Source organism: Achroia grisella, unplaced genomic scaffold (assembly GCF_030625045.1).
Source record: "Achroia grisella isolate CSIRO2021 unplaced genomic scaffold, CSIRO_AGI_Agris_v1 utg1173, whole genome shotgun sequence".
In the NCBI taxonomy this organism is placed as follows: domain Eukaryota; kingdom Metazoa; phylum Arthropoda; class Insecta; order Lepidoptera; family Pyralidae; genus Achroia; species Achroia grisella.
This window is the reverse complement of record NW_026712589.1, coordinates 782,951-804,298: the sequence shown is the minus strand read 5'-3', so window position 1 is coordinate 804,298 and position 21,348 is coordinate 782,951. Positions and strand designations below refer to the sequence as shown.

At 31.3% G+C, this 21,348-nt stretch overlaps 1 protein-coding gene across 1 annotated transcript; it reads left to right on the top strand.

Annotated features, from left to right (window-relative positions):
* Positions 1–6,243: 6,243 nt before the first annotated feature.
* Positions 6,244–19,902, top strand: LOC131851161 (UDP-N-acetylglucosamine--peptide N-acetylglucosaminyltransferase 110 kDa subunit-like). Its single transcript, XM_059201605.1, has 7 exons — positions 6,244–6,356; positions 13,750–14,144; positions 14,556–15,790; positions 15,872–16,163; positions 16,860–17,040; positions 17,987–18,091; positions 19,607–19,902. The coding sequence occupies exons 1-7, from the start codon at positions 6,244–6,246 to the stop codon at positions 19,758–19,760; spliced, it is 2,475 nt and encodes an 824-aa protein (XP_059057588.1). The 3' UTR covers positions 19,761–19,902.
* The last annotated feature ends 1,446 nt before the right edge of the window (positions 19,903–21,348 follow it).

The following is a 21,348-nucleotide window of genomic DNA, read 5'->3' as shown; positions in this document are numbered from 1 at the left end:
TCGGATAGTAAAGCGGTGCGCTAAACCACTAGACCACCGAGTCTGTCGTATGTGTAAACAATATTATGTTTGCAGAATGAAATGAATTTGATATGAAAATACAAACATTTAAATATTGATTGAATATAAATAAGCCAATTTATAGAGTCCTGAACTTAGATGACGGAATGGTCTAGTGGTTTAGCACACCGCTTTACTTCCGATGGTCGCGGTTCGATTCCTCGCGCGGCATAAATTTTACTATTCATTCATATGACTGTTTGTAACCATCTGGGTGTTTTCTATATATAATATATATGTATTTTCGAAAAAAAACTGAATATTTACACCCAGAACACAAGCTTTAGATAGCTTAACTTGGGGCTAGATGGCGTTGTGTGAATTGTTCTGATTATTATTATGATATATATATTTATGTACTTAGCTGGCATCGTGCCCTAGTTCTGTACCCAGAATTACACTCATAAGATCGTGAATTCAAATCTGGCTGAAAGTAAAAAAATATAGTGTGTCAATTTATAATTCTGCTTAATTGGAGAGTTACATTATTTCTCTAAAAATTTTCTGAGACACGGCGGCTTACCACCTTGCATGTTGGATACAAGCATACCCAGGGAAATGAACATGGCATATGTTTATGCGTATGAACGCATTCATACTAACAAAGACAATCGAAATTCTCAGAATAGGCTTAACAGTTATGACGAAAAAACGTAGAAGATAACATACTAGAATTTCATATCACATTTTATTGTGAGTTTGTATAAATCTTATTAATATTATAAACACGAAAGTTTGTATGTATGGATGGATGTTTGTTACTCTTTCAAGCAAAAACTTGATCGGATTTTGATGAATCTTTATAGTAATATAGCTTATATATCAGAATAACATATAGGCTATATATTTCACGGTGAAAGGGCTACCCCTTGGGACCGCGGGGGACCGCGTCACCTAGGGAAACAGCTAGTAAAAAATATATATATAAAAAATTCGGTACAGTAACGCTATGTATATGTATATATATATATATGTAGTAGAGTTCAGTACTATTGATACGTGAATAGCTGAAAATTAATATTCTATAATAATAATAATAATCTCAGGACAATTCACACAGCGCCATCTAGACCCAAGTTAAGATAGCTAAAGCTTGTGTTATGGGTACTGGATAACTGATACATATACATAGATATTTTTTTTATAAATACATACATATTATACACAGAAAACACCCAGACCGATACAAACAATCATACTCATGAATACAAATGTTTGTGCCGTGCGAGGAATCGAACCCGCGACCATCGGTTGTAAAACGGTGTGCTAGACCGCTAGACCACCGAGATCATCGAGTTATATATACATATTCAATCCAATGAGAGGGAATTCTTAAGTATATTGATAAAATCTAAGTACAGTGACCTCAGATTATGTCTGTACTATTTAAAATTCTAATTTTAACGCGTATAAATAGGAGAATAGAATCTTTGAAGTTAACTAGCGTTTGACCTAGGTAGATAAGGAAAACAATTCTTGCTTGTTGACGTACAGGATAAGAAAATAAGCCCCTAAATCTCTCTTCGGCATAATATCTATATCAGAGAAAACACATAGACTTCAAACAGATAATATTTCATATGTATTTCTTCGGCTTAATATCTATATCAGCGAAAACACATAGACTTCAAACAGATAATATTTCATATGTATTTCTTCGGCTTAATATCTATATCAGCGAAAACACATAGACTTCAAACAGATAATATTTCATATGTATTTCTTCGGCATAATATCTATATCAGCGAAAACACATAGACTTCAAACAGATAATATTTCATATGTATTTCTTCGGCTTAATATCTATATCAGTGAAAACACATAGACTTCAAACAGATAATATTTCATATGTATTTCTTCGGCATAATATCTATATCAGCGAAAACACATAGACTTCAAACAGATAATATTTCATATGTATTTCTTCGGCATAATATCTATATCAGCGAAAACACATAGACTTCAAACAGATAATATTTCATATGTATTTCTTCGGCATAATATCTATATCAGCGAAAACACATAGACTTCAAACAGATAATATTTCATATGTATTTCTTCGGCTTAATATCTATATCAGTGAAAACACATAGACTTCAAACAGATAATATTTCATATATATTTTCGAATTTGATGTTATTTTGCGGATGTCCATTTCATCACTAAATTGATTTTTATTTAAACGAACCACACGTGAATTTTTAGGTAATTTATTTGTGATGAGATTGCGTTCCGAATGAGGGGTACAATAAAAAATGTGACCATTCAAAAGCGGTTATATTACGTTTATTAATATGAATAAAATTTCTTTTTTTTAAACTTTCGTGTTTAATATACATTATTTAAATTATTAACCGGGTCTTAACACGAATAATTTTATGGCAAATAAAGGTATTTACCTCTCTCGACGTTTCGACTAGGAGAGAGGTAAATAACTTTATTTGCCATAAAATTATTCGTGTTAAGACCCGGTTAATAATTTAAATAATGAATAAAATTTCTATTATTTTATTTTATTTCGCTACTATTAGCATTTGTGAAAACACAAAAATTCAGCGCCGACTACCACGAACCACCGTTACGACTCTATTGAGTCAAATTCCAATCAAAATTCGATTATTGTGTCAAACTAGGTGATAGTGGAGTACTGAAAACAATCATGGTTTCAAGTAACTCCAGTACCATTTATATATATATAAAAACGTATTGATGTTCGTTCATATCGCTAAAACTCGACGGCTAAACCGATTTGGCTAATTTTAATCTTGAAATATTCGTGGATGTTCAGGGAAGATTTAAACGGAGATAAAATATGAAGATATTACATGTAAAATAATAAAAACAACAATCTTATTTTGCCATACAAACTCATACCTGTCAAACAGGGTGCGTTCAAAAATTTATTGCCTAACTAAACTTAAAAAACCTTTGACATACCTAATTTAGAGGTGGAACGGAGTTTGCGGGTCATCTAGCTTAGTATATTTAAATAAATAACCCTAGACAATTAACACAGCATCATCTAGTCCCACGATAAGCAGACCTTATGTTATGGGTACCAGATAACTGATTTTTTTTAAATACATGCTTAATATTTTGTAAATATATAGAAAACATAAGTATGACTGTTTGTATCGGTGTGGGTAGACCGATACAAATAGTCGAAACAAACATGTGAATACAAATATTTGCACCGTGCGAGGAATCGAACCCGGGACAATCGGAAGTAAAGCGGTGTGCTAAACCACTAGACCAACGAGGCAGTCGAATATATAATATTTCGAGAAAATATAGAATAGAAAAAATAATGTATCATTATCATTACATAGTATAAAACAAAGTCGCTGCCGCGGTCTGTCTCTATGTATGCTTAAATCTTTAAAACTACGCAACGGATTTCAGAGCGGTTTTTTCTAATAGATAGAGTGATTCCAGAGCATGATGCATATATATAATATATGTACACCCGTGCGAAGCAAGAGCGAGTAGCTAGTCAAAAATAAAAATAAGTTATAATGAAGAACCGATGGCAACATCCTGCATCATTATTATTAATATTAAAGTAATAAATTGAGAAGTTTTTAAAGTTATTTCCAAATCCTATTACGAAACGTGGATTTAATATTAACGGGAACAAATAAAGAAAGTAACTTCATAATACGTACTTTGTTATCTTCACAATGAAAATACCGACGTTCAAAACGAAAATTCAAATGAATTTTAAGATGAATTAACATAATACCTGAGAAGATAATAAATTTCTTTAACAATAAAATTATAGTCAATTTTTTCAAGGACTTCGTCCGCGTGGAAGTTTACTTTATTTTTCTAAAAGAAAAGTAGCCTAAGTTACTATTTATTACTATACATCAGCTGCCAATAAAAGTCCCGTCACAATCGGTCCAGCCATTTCAGAGATTAACCGGAAGAACAGACAGACTGTAAAAAAAGTTATTTTGGTGTTTGTATTGTAGTATTTATATATGCATGTAGTAAAAAACGGTTATTTCAATATTACAAACAGACACTACAATTTTATTTATATGTATACATTTTGTAAGATAAATTGAACATTGTTTTCTTTAAAATGTTAGTATTACAGTAATATTGGTTATACATGTTCACCTCATAACGAGGATTTTTTTGTAATTATTACATTACAATATAATAATAATCCTATATTTATGTTACTGGATCTACCCAAAGGTATTCTGGAAGGGATTACTTAGCTTTTTGTATCTTTTATATACCTACTATTACTTTCTATACCTAGTGCTCAAATAATATAAAAAAATACAAAATAATAATAACAAAGTGTTATATCAATTTTGTAAAATATTATATATTTTAGTTCCAATAAAAAAATATTACATTATTATAATTCTCGCAAAGAGTAACAGCTCTTTCCTACAAGCCATTTTTGTATTACTATTTTAAACCTATATAATATATAATATGATATATCTCAAATATATATAGGTAACTCAAAGGTGACTGACGTAGTGATCTAACAACGCACAGGCCAAACCTCTGAACGGATCGAGCTGAAATTTGGCATGCAGGTAGATGTTATGACGTAGGCATCCGCTAAGAAAGGATTTTGATAAATTCTACCCCTAAGGGGATAAATTAACGCGAGCGAAGCCGCGGGCAAAAGCTAGTATGATATATAAATAATAACCTACAATAATAACCTAAGGCTTCTCACGGGTGTACATGTATTATATATATAAACCTTCCTCTAGAATCACTCTATCTATTAAAACCGCTTCAAAATCCGTTGCGTAGTTTTAAAGATTTAACCATATAGAGGGACAGACAGCGACAGCGACTTTGTTTTATACTATGTAATGATAAACTTCGTATAACAAGAATATAAAAGCGTCCATTTTCCTGAAATTTTACAATATGCGGGATATCATCTGTCAATTTTCAAGAATATCTCAATATTATTCGAAGTCGAAATTATATCTAAACAATTTCCTTAAACGCTCTTTGTGAGTTTGAATTATAAAACATATTTCTCTATTGCTACGTTTTTTATTCTTCATAACAGAAAGTGTTCCTTAAATATAGATTTATCAAACAAAATTCAAAATTGTAAAGGATAATTCAACGAGAACATTCCAGACATAATATTTCATTTAGTACACAAGAGTTTTTGTATATATATTTGAGAAAATTAAATTATAATTAAAGAACATGATTTATCTTAAAAATGTATATATAATATGTTCTTTTGTCTACGACAATAAACACAATTAATATTATTGAATATTAATTCATATATATTAACTTACTATAAGTGTTGTATATGTTATAATGCGTTAGAAATGTCAATTAAGTCGCATTAATTTGTGCGTATTTAATGAAACTGTCTACCCTCAGCAAAAATAGGTCAGTAGGACATTGCGGAGGCAGAGGTGTGGACCTCGGATCTCAGCGGGATCGTATATCTTGTCATCCTAATAACTGGCCTATAATAAAGTATCTATTCGGTAAAAAAAAAATATTATTAAAAAAAAGTTAGTTTCAGTAACAGTTTTGTATGGGAATACTAAGATGGCACGTCTTTATCCAGCGTGTAAGCCCAGAGCGGCCGGCAGTTGCGTTGGGCATCCGTAGCGTAGTCACGTCGCCTCCGTCCGTTGCCGCCCTACATAAATCGATATTATCGTACCGCCGCATATAATATGCTTTTATAGCCACACAATAACATTACATTCCTGTTAAAAAATAAAAAACAAATTCAACGTAGCAACACCGTAACTTGTTGGATTCCACGTTTGAATACTGCCGCGTGAAAGTTCTGCGTTGTGTACAACCGATCCGATAAGTGAAAGTATCAGCTGTTACGGTCGAACAGCTGACCGTTTCATGAATAAACATCCATATGCGGTGTTTATTTTTAGTATGGCGTTTATTTTACCTGCGGTTCTCGAGTCTCGAGTAGAGATTATGGTATGGTAAATATCATAGCGGCTAGATGGCGCCTACGTGTAGTGCTCGTGCGTTGCGTGAAATATGCCGACGATCTGATTCGAAGGCCTCCATTTGCGTCGGCGCAGCGTCGCAGCGGGGGAGTTGGCAACCGGCGCGGGCGCGTCATCCGTGATGCTCAGAGAACGTCTGTTGTATACCTCGTCAGTACAACCTTGCTCTCCATGAGGACATGTCCGTATTATGGATTACCAATGCATCGTCGTGTATACAGTTATCAACATCGCGCCGCCGAAGCTCGCATCTACAGAGTTCTCAGATGGGTGCATTACATGGTTCAAAAATAAAATTAAACGGTTAGTAATATTTTATATATATTTAAAAAATATTTTTTCTGCAATTTTTAAAGTTGTAAATATTAACATTTTTTTTTCTATAAATTATCTAAACACATTTTGTTAATATGGAATATATAAAAAAAATGTTTAGATATTTTTCTAAATCAACCGTAATTTTTTTTTCTGTGCGTCTGTTATTTTCGAATCTGTATTATTAAAATATTCTTCAATTATACATAAGCCTAATTTAGCTGGTAAAAATTTTTGCATGAGTCTTTTTTAAATTTTTTTACTACGAACTGGTTATATTTAGGAAACTGCGAGTAGGTAGATTTGGTTAAATCTAATTAATACGTGACGTTGGATTGAAGACAAGCGAGTGAACCTCTTTCTGCTTCTGAAATATTCCTACTGTAAACGTCCTAAGAATATTTAACAATATTCTGTCGTTGCTATATTTAATTGCATTGGCGAATAATATTGTCATTGATTTTTTTCTATTTATGACGACTTGATTATTTTCTGTGCTCATTTTATACTATTTTCATGTTGCTACTTGATTTTAATAAGAAATAATATAATTTATTTCAATAATTAAAGTATTACGAGTTCATTTTGTGAGAGCTCTGCAAAATATGCATAATTCGACGTACCTATCACTAACACAAATATTTTAATATAAATTCATTTATTTATATCATAAATATAATAATTTCTTAGTGATAACAATCAAATAATTAAGTAGCATTAAAATTATGTTAGTATATAGATAATTCGATATATATAGATCGATAGAAAATTTATATATTGCTTTATAATAGCGAGGACATGTGAATTATCAATTACCTTCGAGAAGCTAATGGAATTATTGATTTTATGTATGAAACATTTACAGAACTACCTTTGATTATAATCGCTAATGACCATAGTCAAAATGAAAATAATATAACTCTATCGCTCTCGGTCTATATGTGCTCGGTATATTTTTGTCCCTACCGTTCAGAAAAAGAATGTCCAGAAAAGGTATGTCCAGTTGGAAATTTTGTGAAGAAAATTAACGTAATTAGTAAAAACGTGGAAAATAATTCTGGAACTGGGCTACGTTTATTTGATACAGAATAGGATCTAAGATTACCATTGAATGGTTTATATAATTAATTAGTAGGACGACTGTAATATAGATTAGTAGCCAGTGAAATGTAATTATATTATTAAGTAGTAATTTAGAAAATTAATCCTTTCAGTAGAATACAGGCTGTTGACAAAGTCAACCTTTTTGGTAGCTTGCTTATATATTTTGACGTCCTGTTTTATCAGAACGATTGTTTATGATACTTTTTTTTACTTTGAATCTGAATCTAAATACATTACACCTTACCAATTTGACGACGACTGACGTGGTCCTCGGACCTCGGTGGTCTAGCGGTCAAGCAGACCGCTTTACGACCGATGGTCGCGGGTTCGATTCCTCGCACGGCACAAACATTTGTATTCATGAGTATGATTGCTTGTATCGGTCTGGGTGTTTTCCATGTATAATATGTATGTATTTACAAAAAAAATATCTATGTATATGTATCAGTTATCTAGTACCCATAACACAAGCTTTAGCTGCCTTAACTTGGGTCTAGATGACACTGTGTGAATTGTCCTGAGATTATTATTATTATTACCAAGGAATGTGTGTCCATTAGTAACTACAGTACTCTGTCACACAAGAGATCCGTTCTATTCACTTCTTTATTAAAAATTAATATAAATAATATTAATATATGTAATATAAGGTTGCCAGTACACACAAATCTTCAGTAAAATACGAAATTTTAATTATATATTTTTTTTTTATATTCCTTCTACGGTGTAAGTAAATTAGTAATATAACGTAGATTCAGAGAAGTCATTTGTAACAAAGCCAGAAGAAGATACTGATCAGTTCTAGGGTTTGTTTGGGCTCTATAAACAGTTGGAACGTATAGAAAAGCACGATACGAGTATTACGACAACAATGTAATGAGTAATTATTATTATTCTAAGTTAGAACAAGAATAATAGAATAGTATGTCACTTATCAAACAATTTTTTTTTTATATTAAATATTGAGCGCGTTTGACCGCAATCTCACTTGATGTTAAGTGATGATGTGGTCTAAGCTGTTACACGCAAGCTCAAGTAATGCCTATTTACTCTTGACTTAAAAGACCCAATGTTGTAAGAGACAGGAAAAATAGACGCTGGTAGAGAGTTCCACTCCTTAGCTGCTTTCCAATTACAACTTTAAAAATATTGTTACCAAGTCTTTACAAAAATCGATAATTTAGGCAGTTTTTTGTCCATTTCATCAACAGAACATCAGGATACTGAAGTCGACTGACTAGTTATATCCAAAATCACATTACTAAGTTCAATCTTTACCTTGCTTCCTGATTTTAGAGATCCTAAATTAGATATAAATAACCATATGGATGTACTATAAATATTCCAAGGTTGTTTTAAACAAAATGTATTAAACCAGAAGGAATCCAGGCCAATAATTGAGCTGTAAATGTCTAAACCACTTGTACTATGCGATTCCTTCTTGAAATGCACATTTCAAGTATCAATGCAGTTACTGTGGTATTTACTACTCTATATTTACTCTACTCTTCTTAAGTGACTCTAAAGATAAGTAGTCTCAATTGTAACAGTTTTTAAACTCACAATCTTTTTATTTTGCTTGTACATGACGCATTATTTACGTCCATTAGTTGATTTCAATGTATACTATACTAATTTTTATCCGCGGTCCCGCTCGGAAAGTTATAAAAAATATTAAGTTTTTTTTAATAAAAAGTATCCTATGTTCATTCTAATACTTCTAAGAACATGTGTATAAAATTTCATTATGATCGGTTCAGTAGTTTTTGCGTGAAAGTCCAAGTGGTTCAGTAGTGTTTGTAACAAATGGGATGTTTCTACACACTAGACACTACTTTCACATTTATAATATTAATAAAAAAAAAATGTCATGTACATTCAAAAAGCTTAAATCAAGTTTACTTGATAAAAGATTTTCTATTCTATTCTATTAAGGACAAACGTGGATGGATGGAAAGTAAGAGGACGACCAAAAGATCGATTTTTTAATTATTTATTATTGTCAAAAACGTAAAAACGTATTATTTATAATTTTATGGTAATTAAGCTTGTAAGCTAAAATATAATTATATATTAAAAACATTACTGTATATGGTATCGTTAATAATGATTTTTAATAGCCTTATGTTTAAATTATTTATAATTCACAAAAGAATAAAAGAATATTATTTGTAAGCGTTACAACTTAGTCACTGTAATATAAATCTACTGTTACAATTAATATAACAATATTGGAAAGGACTCAGAACTTTTCCCGGAGCTTACAAGGCTACTATCTCATTATACAGAGAATTGCAATATTGCGATCTTTCGCAGTTTCTCATTATTTTTCTCATAGCAATATTTCATGCGCTTGCAAAATCTATTCTCCATTTACATGTAGAAAACAATTTTACCAGTTACATTATAATAGGGAACAATTTATATTGATGGTTGGTTAGTTTTATAACAATTCTATCATGCCATCAATATAAATATATATATTTATATTTCAGTTTAAGGTCAGAGTGAAACCAAAAAGCAGAACAATAATTATGGAATAGTAGTAAGACATTAGTTAAGCGTTATTTTGAAAAGGTTGAATTTTATAGTAGCACTATAAAACTCAACCTTACCCTAGTAATTTATTATATAGACCATCTACTCGCATTAATTTATAGTATTATAAGTCTCGGTCTAAATCTAAATCGAGGGGCCATCGATTTAAATAAGACCAAAACGTTCAAAAATTGCCATGGATAAAGCAAGAATTAAAATGTTCAAGGAGAGCTACAGAATGTTTTCTCGTCCGCTGAGGTCACTATTCGTGAAAATGAAACGATAGCGCGTTTTAATTTTAATGGTTATGCCATCTAGTGAGTCACAGTTACGTACGTGTTTATATCAACCCCAACTTACGCGAAATCGTTCAAATCCGGGGTATTACTGTAGGAACACGTATTTATTAATACCACAGAAAACTTGAATCGTCAATACAACTTTCTGAGGTTATCCTTCATCTATATTATTTTTCATCTAAGATATATCTACATATAACAAGCGAACCAACCCGAATTCTGTAACTGAAGAACAAAGTTTAAATAATATTTTACGGTTTAACAATATTTGTTTTAATAATAATTAATAACAATAATTAAATAATCGAGCTATTAAAAATTTAGCTCTAACCATTTATATAGACAATATAACTGTATGTTATTATTTTTGAATATATATTGAATATTTTTTTTTAGTTTAATTAAAATATATATTTTTTATAAAAACATACTTCAATGTTAGACATAGACACCTATATAAATATACATTGTTAATAAACTGGCTTAAAAAAATATTCAAAAATAATAACATACAGTTATGTATATTGTCCATATAAATGGTTAGATAATAATTTTTAATAGATCGATTTTTTATTTATTGTTATTAATTATTATTAAAACAAATATTGTTAAACCGTAAAATATTATTTAAAACTTTGTTGTTATTATTTTTGAATGTTCACTGTATATTCAAAAATAATAACATACAGTTATATCTTCTATATAAATGACTATTAATAGCTCGATTTTTTAATTATTTATTATTGTCAAAAACGGTAAAACGTATTATTTATAATTTTATAATAATTATTTAAATTTATGTTTTATAATAATAAATTTATATTATATTATAATTATAATATTTTTATGTATGTAAAATTTTTCAATCATAATTTAAGAGTTACGCTCTTGCCTTTTTCCAAGATCTTCCATCAGTCTTTTATGTAGATGTTTTATGTTGATACGACAGAATTCCAACCTTCTTCATTCCTTAACCTGCTTCATATAGCTGTATCTTGGTCTTCCCCTTCCTCTCTTTCCATCTATTTTATCTTCGATAACATTATTAACTAGCTATATCCGCAACTTCGTACGCGTGAATTTTAACTTTATTTTTAAAATAAAAGTATCCTAAGATACTCCTTATTACATCAGTTACCTGCCAAAAAAAGTACCGTTAAAATCGTCCCGCCATTTCAGAGATTAGCCGAAACAAACAGACAGACATAGAATAATTAAAAAAAATGTTATTATAGTGTATGTACCATATTTATATTCATATGCATGTAGTAAAAAACTGTTATTTCAATGTTACAAACAGATACTGCAATTTTATTTATATGTATAGATAAGTTCATAGTGCAATATGAAGTGCTCTAACGTTTTCCCCCGCCTATTCTTAATCATATATTTTATTTTAATAATCATCAGAAATTATTAATCCCAATGATACCATTATGACTGTACTGTAATCTTTACGATTTCAGGATGACAATCAAAAAGCGTGTTCATGAAATTATTTAATTGCAACTGAATTTGTATAAAAAATATATCTATTAAAAAGAGCAACACACAATTTCTTGCTCGTTCTTCTTGTAATGAATCTGCATTCCGAATGAGTGGTAGAATCAAAATATGACTATTCAAAAGTGCTTGTAATGAGTTTATTTGAATAAAGATTATTTCTATTTCAGTTGTCTAAACCTATCTTATTTGTGTAAAACTGATACATTTCAAACTTATACCCACACCGGGTAAGTTTAACTGTATCATTTTTAAATAACCAACTTAAATAATAATATAATATTAAATATAACTTCTTGATGTATCTATTATTGGCTTTACTATGTAAATCTATATATTGTGCATAAATTGTAAACAAGCTGTTGATTACCTAAAATAAATAGGTACTTGTGAATCGAGACATATTGGCGTGGTATGAATACGTCTCGATTCACAAGTACCTACACGAATACACATATAATATACATAGCATACCACAATCATTCAGTTAGGGTGACTAGTATTATTAATCGGTCTACACTGCCCACATTGTACATCACCGGTGTCTATATTCCTCTCCGATCGATCTCCCGTCCAATTCAAACGGGGATTGATATTACGACAGCCTGAGCCGAGATTCGAATCCCTAGTGATGCCCTACTAAAGTCGTATCCGTCAGGCAGGAGTTGGCCTTCAGCCGCTCCATAAGTCCTTCAGCGTGTTTGGAGTGCCATCTGCGCTCGCCCCCTAACGTCCGGTGAAGCTGTAAAGGCCAGCTGCGGCCAACAGCATTAGAGTAGTCCGAAAAAAAGTGTCTACATTGTAACCGTGCGAAACCGGGTTTGATCATTAGTTTCTTTACAATATAGTAGATGGCGTTATTTAGATGTTTTATAAATAGAATTAAAGTCAAAATTAAATTAGTCTTAAATTGATACTAGCTGTGGATTTGTAACTGCGAAAAACAGATTCGAAAATAAAACATGTTAATAATATATTCCACGTTAAATATTTTTAAATTGTTTTATTATTTTGATATTTAAATTTATTTTCATATATTATGATGAATGTACGATATTTCTATTATATTTGATACTGCATACTCTGTTGGTAGTTTTAATATAAAGTCTTCAATAGACACAAGCAATGAAGAAAACGATATAATATAACCATAAAGTAATTAAATAGTATGAAATATTCCTACTAGTAATTTGTCGATCTATGTCTAATTTTTTTACTAACATCCAAGCGGACGTAGTTGGGTCGAGTAAACATAATGAAAACCTTCTCATTTTGGTGAATAAATTTAAATACAATACAATGTTTTACTCTAAACTAATAAAATATATTGTAACACTGACCAATTCTATCAACTATTAACAAACAAATATTGTTAAACCGTAAAATATTATTTAAAACTTTGTTCTTTAGTTACAGAATTCGGGTTGGTTCGCTTGTTATATGTAGATATATCTTAGATGAAAAATAATATAGATGAAGGATAACTTCAGAAAGTTGTATTGACGATTCAAGTTTTCTGTGATATTAATAAATACGTGTTCCTACAGTAATACCCCGGATTTGAACGATTTCGCGTAAGTTGGGGTTGATATAAACACGTACGTAACTGTGACTCACTAGATGGCATAACCATTAAAATTAAAACGCGCTATCGTTTCATTTTCATGACTAGTGACCTCAGCGGACGAAAAATTGAAAATTTTAATTCTTGCTTAATCTATGACAATTTTTGAACGTTTTGGTCTTGTTTAAATCGTTGGCTTGTCGATTTAGATTTAGACCGAGACTTATAATACTATAAATTAATGCGAATAGATGGTCTATATAATAAATTACTAGGGTGAGTTTGAGTTTTATAGTGCAGCTATAAAATTCAAACTCTTTTCAATATAACGTTTAACTAATGTCTTACTACTATTCCGTTCTTATTTTTTCAGTGTGGTAGCAGTCTACTTGCAAACTCTAAAGTTGACACCCAACAATGGCATGATACACGGAAATCTAGCTTGCCTATACTACAAACAAGGCCTAATAGACTTAGCAATAGACACCTACAAACATGCCATAGAACTACAGCCCAATTTCCCAGACGCCTACTGCAATTTAGCTAATGCACTTAAAGAGAAAGGTCTTGTATCAGAAGCCGAGGAGTGTTATAATAAAGCATTACGATTATGTCCGTCGCATGTTGATACTCTAAACAATCTCGGCAACGTAAAAAGGGAACAAGGAAAAATCGAAGAGGCCACAACACTGTATATGAGAGCTTTAGAAGTGTTTCCTAATTTCGCAGCGACTCACAGTAATTTGGCGTCGCTTTTGCAACATCAAGGTTAGTAAAATATAATACTTGTATTCTTTTGTTTATGTTGAAACTTCATGGAAAATGTATTGAAATATTTATATCTAATGTATGCATTTATTTTTTGAGATTTAACACTTTTTTTAATGTAATTAATATGTGTCATAAATATTTTAGTTATGAATATTTAGAGTTTGCACCCGCCTACATGTATTATGTAAGTAAATCAATACGATACGATAGCAGTTATAAAAAAAATATTCTCGTTTGCAACCGTGAACTACTGCTAATTAGAAACAGCTAATTGTAGCCACTATTTATGTACATTTAACGACTAGCTAAAATGTTCAATGTAAACAAACATCGTAACAATGAGTAACCGTATCTGAAAATTTATAATCTAATTTCAGTTTTACAATCTTTATAATCTAACAATTACAGGGAAACTCCACGAAGCGTTGATGCATTACAGACAAGCTATAAATATTCAGCCCAAGTTCGCCGATGCTTACAGCAATATGGGAAATACTTTTAGAGAATTACAAGACATAACTGGAGCACTTGTTTGCTTTAAAAAGGCCATAGAAATAAACCCATCATTTGCTGATGCTCATTGCAATCTGGCCAGTATATACAAGGATATGGGAAATATTAGTGAAGCAATAGAGTATTATAGGAATGCATTGCGATATAAACCAGATTTTCCTGATGCGTACTGTAATCTGGTTCACTGTTTGCAAATAATATGTAATTGGCAAGATTATCATAAACGAATGTGTAATATTATAGAGATAGTAAACGACCAATTGAGAAGTGAAAAGTTAACTTCAGTACATCCACATCATTCTATACTATATCCATTAACGAATAAAGTGAGAAAAGAAATTGCCATTCGTCATGCTAATTTGTATACGGAGAAAGTTAAAATGCTAAACAATATTGTTTTTAAGTACAAATGTAAATCAGTTGATAGAATACGCATTGGGTACGTTAGTAGCGACTTTGGCAATCATCCTACATCACATTTGATGCAGTCCATTCCAGGTTTGCATGAACGATCGAAAGTAGAAGTTTATTGTTATGCTTTAAACCCAAACGATGGAACCACATTCCGTAGTAAGATAGAAAAAGAAGCAGAACATTTTGTTGATTTATCTAAAATAACTTGCAATTTTGAGGCGGCTAAAAGAATCAATAATGATGGTATACATATTTTAGTTAATTTGAATGGATACACAAAAGGTGCGAGAAACGAAATTTTTGCTCTAAAACCAGCGCCTATCCAAGTCATGTGGCTAGGTTATCCAGGTACAAGTGGCGCTGATTATATGGATTATATTATAACTGATGAAGTTTCATCCCCTATATCCTCAGTCTCTGATTTTAGTGAAAAATTTGCATATATGCCTCACACCTATTTTATTGGTGATCACAAACAAATGTTTCCACATTTGAAAAAGCAGTATAATGTTAAACTGTGTATAGACAATGAAATTGAAGTTAATAACGCCGTAATTAATTCATCTGAGAATGTTGACATTGAAAATATTTTTAGCGTAAATACATATGAAGAAATTGTACAATACGAAAGCTTAAAAGTTATAGATCAAACAAAAAGGATTATAGACATTCCAAACTATGTTATAGAAATGACAACAAATTCCAGAAGAGTTCAGGTATATTTTCTAAATGATATTTCTATTATAAGGGGTAATGTATTTAAACATTTAATACTAAATGAACATATGTTCTTTCAGGTATTAGTTAGTGGAATAGCAATAGATAATGGTATCTCAATAAATTATACAAACAAGAAGGTAGCATCAGGTGAAGAGGCGTTCAATAATATTATTTTTACATCAAGGAAACAATACGGTCTTCCAAACGATGCCATTGTTTATTGTAATTTTAATCAATTATATAAAACGGATCCATTTGTGATGGAGGCGTGGGTCCGTATTTTGAACCGAGTACCGAATAGCGTTTTATGGTTGTTGAGTTTTCCGGCTGCTGGAGAGCCGAATATACGAAATTATGCTCAAAATTTAGGTAACATGTATACTAATAATATATGTTATATCATTATTTATAATATGTATAAGGTGTAATAATTTCAAATGTGAAATTACAATTAGAGAAATCAATATTTCTTACTACGAATAACAATTTTCGTTAGTTATGTTATTCGGAAAAGCATATATGCGAATTATTACATTAAAGCAAATATAAAATCTACACGACTAATTTAAATTCTTGTGGATTATTCAATTTACTATTAATATACTTATATTTTAGGTTATAATATTTAAATCTTCGATCTGATATAAATCTATAATTTATTATTGCCTGTGATAATAATTAAAATTTTCGTATTCTTATGTCATTGCATTGGCAAACCATCTCCACATCTTGATATATAGTAACCATGAATAGCACTAAGAACTTTATTTTACCTTTTAAACATTAGACAGTAGACAAATTCGCGGATATGTCTTTTATAATTAGTAAGCCATCTCAACTTCGTCCGGAGGCATTACAAATCTTTAAATTTCTCCGATAATTCTATATCATAACACACATGTATTATACATACAAACCTTCCTCTTAAATATCTATCTATTACTGAAAACTGTATTAAAATCCGTTCCGTAATTTAAAAGATATAAGCGAACAGAGGCTACGGTGACTTCTTGTATACTATTTCAAGATAGCATACTAATTTTTTTAAATAAATTTTCATTGCAGGATTATCGCCCGATAGAATAGTGTTCTCTAGAATTGCATGTAAAGAAGAACATGTACGTAGAGGCCAGTTAGCTGATGTATGTTTGGATACACCTCTATGTAATGGTCATACAACGGCTATGGATGTCCTATGGGCTGGCACTCCAGTGGTTACACTACCAGGCGAAACCTTAGCATCTAGGTAAAATTATGTATACTTTCTAGAACATTCTCCACATCACTTGTTTTCATATTGAATTCTATCTGCTGTAAAAAATTAGCAAAACGCAAGTTTCTTGCTCGTTCTTCTTGTAATGGGAATCTTTGAGTCAGCTTTCGGAATGAGCGGTATATTAATAAAAAAAAGTTTATTAGAATAAAGGAGTTTCTATTCTTCTTTCTAATTTTTTTAACAGTAATCAACGTATTCGTTCAGTATTAGCTTAATCATTTTTTTATAATTCATTATCCAACGTAATAATAGAGTTTAGTTCAATCTTGATTGTATTTAATAAAAAACTGTACAAATCTGGATTGGGTTTAAAGCAACTTAAACTTAGTTTTGCTGATATTATCATAGATTATTAGCCAATAATTATAATAACTCTAAACTATTTCCATACACAGTTCCATCTAGTGGATACTATATATATCAGTTATTTAGTACTTACAACACAAATAGTATTTATCTAAATATACATAACTCAAAGGTGACTGACATAGTGATCTATCAACGCGCAGCCCAAACCACTGGGCGGATCAAACTGAAATTTGGCATGCAGATAGATGTTATGACGTAGGCATCCGTTAAGAAAGGATTTTGATTAATTCTACCACCTAGAGGATAAAATAGGGGATGAAAGTTTGTATGAAACTTTGTCAATTTTAAACCGATCGGGCTGAGATTTTGCATGCATAAAGCTACTATAATGTAGGCATCCCCATAGAATTTTGATATATTCCACCCCTAAGGGGATAAATTAAAGCGAGCGAAGCCGAGGGCATAAGCTAGTATATTTATATTTTTCATGCTCTGCGTACCATGTGACTAGATGGCGCTGTGTTAATTGTCCAGGGTTGTTTATTAGTAATATGAATAATTGTATTTGTAACTGGTTTGTGTGTTTATTTTCATTAATTATTTTCAGAGTGGCTGCATCTCAATTAAATACCCTTGGTTGCTCTGAGCTTATTGCCACATCTAGACAAAATTATGAAGATATTGCTATTAAACTTGGCACGAATGTGAATTAGTAAGTTTCAATAATACATCTTTTGTTTCCGAACCTGGAATTAATCCTTCAGTAGTTAAAAAATTTAAACACTATCTGCGTTCTTCGTATATCTCGCCATCTCCAAGAAATCATCTCTCCATCTCTCATCTATCTATCTCCGTCTCCAAGAAATTTGTAGCCTATGTGTTATTCGGTTGTATAAGGTATATTACTGTAAAGATTCATCAAAATCCGTTCATTAGTTTTTGCGGGATAGACTAACAAACATCCACCCATCTGTCCAGCCGTACTCATAAACTTCCGTCATTATAAAATTAGTTATTATTCAATATATTAAAATAGGTTCTTTTATCATTATTATGATGATGCATTCTTCATCATCATCATCAGCCCTGAAGACGTCTACTGGACATAAGCCTCCCCCAAAGATCTCATCACTTCATAGAAATTAAAGGAAATTTATTTGCGATAAAAGTGGTTCATATTGGATTGTACTGTTATTTAAGTTATGTAGCTTTTACTTTCAGTCTTTATAGACATGCGAGTACATATGCGAATTATTCTATTACTATGCTTTATATAATTTAATTGAATTGTTACATATTTAACGTGACGCCATCAGTAATCTGGTGCTTTCATTTACCACACTACCTTACCTTCTATATGTTCCATTGAACGATATGAACATTCCAATTTACTGTGTGAATTGTCGTAGAATATAATTTGTTATACCTACTTGAGGTAAACTGTAAAAAAGGAGTTTATGTAAACCTCATTTAAGGCCCGGCAACGCACTTGCAATTCCCCTTATATTGCAGGTGCTCATAGGCGGCGGTAATCACTTACCATTGGGTGAGGCGTTTGTCCCCTGTGCTATATAAAAAAAACTTTAGTTTATAATATACCCCCTCCGATCGATCCCCCGTCCAATTCAAATGGGGATCGAAATTACGACGGCCTGAGCCGAGGTTCGAACCCCTAATGGTGCCCTCAGACTAAAGTCGTATCCGTCAGGCAGGAGTTGGCCTTCAGCCGCTCCATAAGTCCTTCCGCGGGTTTGGAGTACCATCTGCACTCGCCCCATAACGTCCGGTGAAGCTGTAAAGGCCAGCTACGGCCAACAGCATTAGAGTACTCCGAAAAAAAAAAAAAATAAGATACAGATTAGGCAGAGAAGTTACAGGGTAAGAAGCATTACAATAATACTCTGGATTGGTAACGCCTGAATGGTATCGTGATTATCACAATCGATCTCCTGTCTGATTCAAACTGGGATTAAAATTATGACGGACTGACCCGAGGTTCGAACGTAAAGTCGTATCCATCTGGCGGGACTTGCCTTCAACCAATCCATAAGTCCTTCCGCAGATTTGTAGTACCATCTGGAGCTAGCTGTGGCCAACAGTAGTCCGAAAAAGAAATGACTGTTTCCGCTTACCATCAAGTGGTCTGCCATTTGGTTTGGCACTTCCATTTACATAAACATTATCTTTAATTTATGTAATTACTAAAATAATTGTATTTTATCTACAGCCGAAGATATATAAAAGCGAAGGTGTCAAAATCTCGCCTTGAGAGTACTCTGTACGACTGTCAACATTACACTCGGAGTTTGGAAATATTGTATGAAAAGATGTGGCACAGATACAAAAATGGAGAAAAACCAGAACACATAAAAGTTTCTTGAAACCGTAACTAAATTAATATGAATACAGTTCCGCTAAGTACCTAAACAAAATTTGTTTAGAAAGCTTATTAACTCCCCCTTTAAAAATGGAAGACTGATAAGTCTATCTGTGTACGACCTTGTATCTCCTCAACTTATTATGTATAACACATACATTCTTCTATAATTTTTGAGGATCTATTCAGGAGCTTGATGTATATCGATTGATTCTCTAGATAATATTTTTGTATTATAATTATTGTATAATTGTCCGTAGGTACATTATTATATTAAATAATAGTTTACCGCCCCGGTACTTCTCGGTGTTCATAACTTTGTTCTGTATATTTTATCACAATAAATAGACTATATCAGTCTGGAGTAATGTATAACACACTGCTTTACTTCCGATGATCGCGGGTTCGATTCATCACGATGTATTTTTGACTATAATTGTTTGTATTGCACTAAGTGTTTTCTATGTATAATATGTATTTCCAAAAAATGTATTTAAGTAATTATATCAGTCATATATCTATAAACACAAGCACTGCTTAGCTCGGGATTAGATGACGTTGTGTGAATTGTATTGTTATTATAATTATTATATTTCGACAGCCTGTGGTCTAGTGGTTTAGCATACCGCTTTACTATCCGGTGGTCGCGGGTTCGATTCCTCGCACGGTTAAACATTCTGTATTCATGAGTATAATTGTTTGTATCGGTCTGTTTTCTATGTATAATATGAATTTATTTACAAAAAAAAAATGCATCCATGTTTTTATATCAGTTGTCTAGTACCCATAACACAGGCTCTGCTTGGCTTGGGACTAGATGGCGCTGTGTGAATTGTCCTGAGATATTTTTTTTTTCTTAAATGTATGTATGGAAGGATAACTCAGGAACCATACGTTCCTGAGTTATCCTTCTCTAAAATAACTCCTCTCTGTATCTCTTTATTATTAGTATAGGTATGTAATATTATGTTATCTGTGGTATATATATTGACTGTTGAAACAATATACGTAGCTGAAATTTTGTACAAACTATTGACAACAGCTCTCCGTCCAAAGCTGTCCTTGATAAGTCCAGAATCGTAATTCCAAATAAATTTTATCCTAACGTGTGTTTTATAATTATTAAATAAGATATCATTATAAATTGTATTTAAAAATAAATTTACAATTGTCCCCACTGTTGTTAAAATAATATAAATATTTATTCTACTTTTTAATCTTTATACATTCTTTGGTAGATTAATAACTTTATCATGTATAATTATTAATGAAACTTTGAGATTATCGTTAATTTATAGTTATATTAAACACGATGGAACTATTACGGGTAATTTATTAGGAATAGTTAAAGAAAAATAAAGAATAAAAATTATACAAAAACAATATTGTTTACTTGAAAAATGATTTTATTTTTATTTTTCACTTTTTTTTTACATTATTAATAATAATCATTCGTAAGTACACAAATAACTACAGTGTATCTAATAATAATATAATATAAAACTGATTTCACGAAATACATTCTCGATAAGTTTCACAATATATTTTATTAAAATCCATAACATATTCCATTCAAATTGAAATCATATTGA

Excerpts from the sequence above, each read along its gene's own strand:
- LOC131851161 (XM_059201605.1), top strand. The coding sequence starts at position 6,244 with ATGGATTACCAATGCATCGTCGTGTATACAGTTATCAACATCGCGCCG. Across the intron at positions 15,791-15,871 it reads CAAATTCCAGAAGAGTTCAG|GTATTAGTTAGTGGAATAGC; the intron begins GTATATTTTCTA and ends ATGTTCTTTCAG. Across the intron at positions 16,164-16,859 it reads AAATTATGCTCAAAATTTAG|GATTATCGCCCGATAGAATA; the intron begins GTAACATGTATA and ends TTTTCATTGCAG.